This window comes from Palaemon carinicauda, chromosome 42, assembly GCF_036898095.1.
Source record: "Palaemon carinicauda isolate YSFRI2023 chromosome 42, ASM3689809v2, whole genome shotgun sequence".
NCBI lineage: Eukaryota > Metazoa > Arthropoda > Malacostraca > Decapoda > Palaemonidae > Palaemon > Palaemon carinicauda.
This window is the reverse complement of record NC_090766.1, coordinates 31365472-31372971: the sequence shown is the minus strand read 5'-3', so window position 1 is coordinate 31372971 and position 7500 is coordinate 31365472. Positions and strand designations below refer to the sequence as shown.

The 7500-nt window shown below is 32.9% G+C and overlaps 1 protein-coding gene across 1 annotated transcript in view; it reads left to right on the top strand.

Annotated features, from left to right (window-relative positions):
- LOC137633084 (uncharacterized) overlaps nt 1-6739 on the top strand; it is a 24654-nt gene extending 17915 nt beyond the window's left edge. The window contains exons 14-18 of the mRNA XM_068365245.1: nt 192-381; nt 3554-3662; nt 5123-5281; nt 5680-5766; nt 6569-6739. Coding sequence (XP_068221346.1) covers nt 192-381; nt 3554-3662; nt 5123-5281; nt 5680-5766; nt 6569-6739 — 716 coding nt within the window. The remainder of the gene's footprint in view (nt 1-191; nt 382-3553; nt 3663-5122; nt 5282-5679; nt 5767-6568) is intronic.
- Nucleotides 6740-7500: the final 761 nt, after the last annotated feature.

Sequence of the window (7500 nt, the reverse complement as noted above, 5' to 3'; positions counted from 1 at the left end):
TTCAAAATAACTTTTCGAAAACAGTTTCCGATAATATCAACTCTGCTGAAAAAGCTATTTTTTTTAATTAACCTTTTAGAACAGAGGGTCTCTTGCCATAACCTTACCTATTATTATTATTATTATTATTATTATTATTATTATTATTATTATTATTATTATTATTATTATTATTATTATTATCATCGTAGGGATAAACCAACTGAACCAAGGCGAGCTGAGTATCGAATCTCTTAAACTTATGCTAAATAAAGAGGTTTCTGATTTCGACGACCTGACTCAGCTCTTCATCCCGAGTAAGCAGGAGAAAGAGAACTACAGCATCTCCACCGACGAATTCATCTACTCGTGCAAATTCGACGGTTATTATTGTGATCCCAGGTGAGGCTATAACATTCCAAGGTGAGTCCAATATCATCACTATTATTATCGTTATTATGTCTGGTTAAGCTACAACGCTAGTTGGAAAATCAGGGTGCTATAGGCGCAATGGCTCCAATAGAGAAAATAGCCCAGTGAGCAAAAAAAATTGACCAAGTAGACATAATTGTGTTTCTGGGTTTACTCTCACCAGATAACTCTAACCCAAGGATGTGGAAGGCCATGGTATAGAGGCTATGGCAATACCCAAGACTAGAGGACAATGGCTTGATTTTACAGTAGAGTGTTTTTCTCCTAGAAGAGCTGCTTACCATAGCTAAGGAGTCTCTTTTTACCTTCACCTGTGGAACAGGTAACCTAAAGTTCTTTTTTTGTAGTCCAGTCCAGCAGGCAGAATCCTTAGGGTCTCTGGGAAACAATGAACATTCAGAATGGAATATGATAATGTTTTTAAATATTAATCAATTGACACCAAAGCTTTACTGCTTTTAGACGCTAGAAAATCAGTCATAAACTAGGTTTTTAAAGCATTTCATGAAAATGGTGGAAATAAACAGTAGCTACTGGCCATTATATTTTAAGAAGAGAATAAGATGTATTGGATGTCGAAAATATTGCTTATTCAAGTGTCAATCATTTGGTTTTTTAAATTATCTTTTGAAATCAGCATATTTCTATTGGTTAGAATGAAGAAAAGCCCTACACAATCACATACAAACACACACACACATATATATATGTATATATATGTATATATACATATATATATATATGTATATATATATAGATAGATAAAAAATATATATATATACATATATATGTATATATATATATATATATATAATATATATATATATTTATATATACTAGCTAAGCTACAAGCCTGGGTAAAAAAGCCAAAACGCTTCAATTGTCAAATATTTATGTAAAAATATATAAAATCATTATTTCTCAAAATATAGAGAACACAGGAATGAAAAGTAAAATCAATAATTTGAAAAACAATTACTACCAGGTACAGAAAAGTAAAACTAGTCATACTTCTGAGATATACAAAGAAAAAAAAGACAATCAAAACAATGGATAACAAGACAAGATGAGAGAAGAGGAGACTCACGCAATAGAGGGAGTCAAGAGAACACAGGATTTATACAAAAGTTTGATTAGAGACTTGGGTTGTCTGTGGAATTATGGGTGGGAATGTACGAACGGATTGTTGATTAAACTTGTCTTTACAGAAGTCAAGTGTGGATGTTGAATGATGTTGACAGAAAAGAAATACAAGATGCTGAGATAGACATTACATGCAGTATATGTGGTCTAAGAGAGATAGAGGGAAAATGGTGATATAAACAGAAGTGGTAACAAGGTTAGAATAAATAAAAAGAAAGATATGCCTAGTTTTGAGATAATTTGGTCGAGAGGATAGAATAGAAGGCAATAAGCTAGTGAAAAGAGTATATAGTTCAGATGCGTCCTGAGGCAGGAGAGGACGAATTCAAAAGGGCGTAAAAGATCCATTGGAAACAAAAGACCTTGAAGGCCAGGGAGTGCTTGAAGGTGCGCACGACAGTGTTAAATTCCTCCATGAGTGATGAGCTTTCAGTGTAGCTGAATGGATTGGGTAATGGTGAGGAAATTTTTCTATTTAGGGAATTAATCCACAATTTAGCAATTAAAAGATGGGCGTGACAGTGTCGTCTGGTGTTATACTCTTTACCCACTCATTGTTAAGGGTAAATTCTTAATCTTGACACAAACACGCATATACATATACATATTATATATATATATATATATATATATATATATATATATATATATATATATATATATATATATATATATATATATAAATAGTATATAAATTTATATATATGTATGCATACAGTATACATACAGTTATGGGGGTCTTTTGACTGGCCAGACAGTACTACATTGGATCCTTCTCTCTGGTTACAGTTCATTTTCCCTTTGCCTACTCATTCACACACCAAATAGTTTGGCCTATTAGTTACATATTCTCCTCTGTCCTCATACACCTGACAACACTGCAATTACCAAACAATTCTTATTACTCCACTGTCATTTGTTCAGTGTCCACTTTCCCCTTTGCAAGGGTAGAAGAGACTCTTTAGCTATGGTAAGCAGCTCTTCCAGGAGAAGGATACTCCAAAATAAAACCATTGTTCTCTAATCTTGGGTAGCGACATAGCCCCTGTACCATGGTCTTCCACTGTCTTGGTTTAGAGTTCTCTTGCTTGAGGGTACACTATGGCACACTGTTCTATCTTATATCTTATTTATTCTTCCTCTTGTTTTGTGAAAGTTTTTATAGTTTATAAAGTGATATTTATTTTAATATTGTTGCTCTTCTTAAAATATTTTATTTTTCCTTGTTTCTTTTCCTCAATGAGCTATTTTCCCTGTTGGAGCCCCTGGGCTTATAGCATCCTGCTTTTCCAACTAGGGTTGTAGCTTAGCAAGTAATAATAATAATAATAATAATAATAATAGTAATAATAATAATGATATATATATATATATATATATATGTATTATATATATGTATATATATACAATATATATATATGCATATATATACTGTACATCTATATATATATATATATATATATATATATATATATATATATATATATATATATACATATGTATATATATATATGTATATATATATATATATATATATATATATATATATATATATATATATATATATATATATATATATATATATATATATATATATATATATATATATGCATACATACAAGAAAAATAACAAATTAGGTCCCTACATATTTCAAACGAAGCAGGGAAAGGAAGTGAATACTATGGATTGACAAAGAAAGAAAGTTTGTGGGTATGGACTATATATATATATATATATATATATATATATATATATATATATATATATATATATATATATATATATATATATATATATATATATATATATATATATATATATATATATATATATATATATATATATATATATATATATATATATATATATATATATATATATATATATATATATATATATATATATATTATTGCGTGTCTGTGTCTGTGTCGGTGTGTGTGCTCTTAAAAAAAACAAAATAAAGAAATTAAGAGAGTTTAAAAATCTTTTCCCAAACAGGTATTTCCAGAAATGGATGAGCGATGACTATGGAGCCTGCTACTCGTTCAATTCCCCATTGAATGGAAACAACCGAGTGCCTTATGAAATCACAAGTGCTGGGCCAGAGGTATGCTCAATTATGGTACACGAGTTACTTCACTTATAGCTACAAATGGAGTATCAATATTTCTTAATAACAGGATATAAGTGTAGAACCTGGGCTATGCAACCTACAGGAAGCCATAAGTGAAGTAGCTAATATAGGTTACTTGAATTGTAAAAGGCTTCAAGTGTAGAACCAGGGTTACTTAACTTTGAGAAGCAACAAGTGTAGGGCCAGGTTACTTTACTTGTAAGAAGCTACAAGTGTAGTGCCAGGGTTGATTTACTTATAAGATGATAGAAGTGTATAGCCAGGGTTAATTTACTTTTAAGATGCTAGAAGTGTATAGCCAGGGTTAATTTACTTATAAGATGCTAGAAGTGTATTGCCAGGGTTACTTTATTTATAAGAAGCTATAAGTGTATTGCCAGGGTTACTTTACTTATAAGAAGCTAAAAGTGTAGGACTAGGGTTACTTTACTTATAAGATGCCTGAAGTGTATAGCCAGGGTTAATTTACTTATAAAAAGCTAAAAGTGCAGGGCCAGGGATACTTTACTTATAAGAAGCTACAAGTTTAAGGACAGGATTACTTTACTAATAAAAAGAAAAAAGTGTAGGGACAGGGTTATTTACTTATTTTAAGCTACAAATGTGGTGCAGGGCCCCAGGGGTTACTTTACTCACAAGAAGCAAATAAATGTAGGGTTAGGGTTACTTTACTTATAAGACGCTGCAAGTGGAAGAACGGGGTTACTTTATTTAAAGAAGCTAAAAATTATTCTACATCTGAAACTAACCAAAGTCGTCTGTCCCTCGCTGCATAGAAGTTTGTGAAGTCAACTCGACCTACTTCTTCGTAAGAACCTATGTATGGTACACGAAAAGTAATTAGTAATGTACAGTACATAAGTTCTTACGAAGAAGTAGGTCGAGTTGACTTCACAAACTTCTATGCAGCGAGGGACATACGACTTTGGTTAGTTTCAGATATAAAAAGTTAATATATAAGAACGTAGCTTCTGATGTTTAACAGAGGATTTTTTTTTTATCTTCTTCAAGACATATCGTTGCAAGTTCAGTAACAAATTCTAGGCCACATTAGATGTAGCTGAAATATCTCCACTTCACGAGTAGTGTTCGATCAGGTCTCCTGCCTCTCGATTGTCACCTATATATATATATATATATATATATATATATATATATATATATATATATATATATATATATATATATATATATATATATATATATATATATATATATGCATATATTTTTGCCGTGTTTGTTTATACTGTACATGCAAATAGAAGTCTAATATAACTATACATAAAAACAAATCAGAATTGCGATGATGCCAATGGCCTCCTCCCCACTTGAAGTGCCCCTTCTTCTTTTCAGGTTGGCTAACTCTTCCGGCCAGAGGGTTCCTTGCAACTTCACAGCCCGTTAATCCTTCGTCTCTTATTTCTTTCCCCCAGCACGGGCTGGAGGTCACTCTGAACGTGCGCACTGGGATGGCCGTTTTGTCGAAGGAGCTCGGCGTGAGGGTATCGATTCACAACCCTGAGGTTCTTCCGATGATGCTGGAGGAAGGATTTAATGTGGGACCAGGAACTTCGTCCATCCGGATCAGTAGGGTAAGACTCTTCTTTTCAATTGCCAGTCTATGCATCATTTGCATACCATGAAGATTAACATATGTTCTATCATTGAGTTTATGCAAAAACATTCGAAGAATTATCAATAATCTTTACATTGTGCATAGATATAATTTGCAATTCTTTTCTTTTCTATTTGAATTAGATAGTAAATTTTATAAATGTTCATCTGACAAATCATAGAAAGAAGACATGCAAAAAAAGATCTTGATGTAAGGCCATTGGGATTTTTAATGGAGAAAAACCTAGTTAACAGACTAGTATATTACATTCAGAAACAATCTTTAAAAGTGATGATATAGTGTATGAGGTTAAGAAGAACCAAATGAAATAATGAAATAATAATCTAATCTATTATATAATTTCTTTCGGTGCAGACCAAGAAAGTTCTCCTGGGTAACCCACACGGCAACTGTTCTTCGGAATACAACCACGGAGCACCGTTCAAGGCTTACTCTAGACCGGTGAATTCTAAAACTTTCATTATTTCTCTCTCTCTCTCTCTCTCTCTCTCTCTCTCTCTCTCTCTCTCTCTCTCTCTCTCTCTCTCTCTCTCTCACACCAGTATTCAGTTGTCTGTCAAATTGCATCATTGCCTATGCAAATGATAAATATATTTTGTTTGTCCATCTCGCTATCTGTTAAAAATTATATGCTGTGAACGTAATTAGTATACTAATTATTGTATCTTTAACTTCTTTGTGAGACTAGGGGCTTATTATTATGATTATTAATGCTTTGAAATGATGATAGAAATTATAATGAAAATATTATCTTTATTAATCATGATGATAATTATAAATATAAGATTAATAATAACAATAACAACAAAAATAACATCATCAACAACAACAATGATGATAATAATAATAATAATAATAATAATAATCGTGATAATGAAAATGTTAACAATAATAATAAAGATAATAATTGTAGCTTATTGGAAATATCTGTGTTTGACAGTCTGTTGGGCAGGAGTTCGAGACCCACCCAAACTCTATAGTTACAATTAGTGTCTGCAACCTTATGAGCTAGGGATGGGGGATTTGCTGGAGCCATTGCCAGGCTTTCCCTGGTCCTAGCTTGAAGGAGAGGTCCCTTGGGCGCTGATTATATGTATATTTGGCCAATCTCTAGGGCATTGTCCTGTCTCTCGCCTCTGCAGTTTATGAGCGACCTTCAAACCAAAACAACAACAATAGCAATGATAATTTACGCCTTTGCAGGTCAAAACTAAAACTGGAATTCGATCGTTTTTATTTACAGATTTGCAAAGCTCTGTGTTTGGAGGACACCATTAGGAAAATGTGCAACTGTGTTAAAGGGATAAGTCCAATCTACGCCAACATGACCGATGATACAGAGAAAATCTGCGATCCTCTCTCTATGGAAGACGGTAAGCGCATCACCTCTCTGTTACGGTTACATGGGCGTTGATGTCAGGTGCTGAAGAGAATACAATGAAATAAACACATGAAATATGGATGCCAATAAATCAATCGATTTAGACGTACGGAAAATGATAAACCAAAATTTAGGAATATATTGCTAACTAATAAAGGAGAAGGATTGATTAACTTGTCAACTATTACTTAATTTAGAAACAGTAAATCATTTTCTAGTCATTTATAGAGCTCTTTCGGCTGTCTGAAAATCCCTTTGACCTGTGTCGAACTTTGTCGACATCTCTCTCTCTCTCTCTCTCTCTCTCTCTCTCTCTCTCTCTCTCTCTCTCTCTCTCTCTCCTTATCAACACATCTTTCTCTGCTAGTCTATCTATTTATCTCTATATCTGCCTATTTGTCATATTGTCTCTCATCCCTTTCTTGTATCAGTTATGATATATTAGTTGCTTCTAAGGTTATTAGTTAATCAGTTCTTTGGTCAATCTCTCTCTCTCTCTCTCTCTCTCTCTCTCTCTCTCTCTCTCTCTCTCTCTCTCTCTCTCTCTCCTTATCAACACATCTTTCTCTGCTAGTCTATCTATTTATCTCTATATCTGCCTATTTGTCATATTGTCTCTCATCCCTTTCTTGTATCAGTTATGATATATTAGTTGCTTCTAAGGTTATTAGTTAATCAGTTCCTTGGTTAATTCTCTCTCTCTCTCTCTCTCTCTCTCTCTCTCTCTCTCTCTCTCTCTCTCTCTCTCTCTCTCTCTCTCTCTCTCTCTCTCTCTCTCTGACTTATTTTCCTTT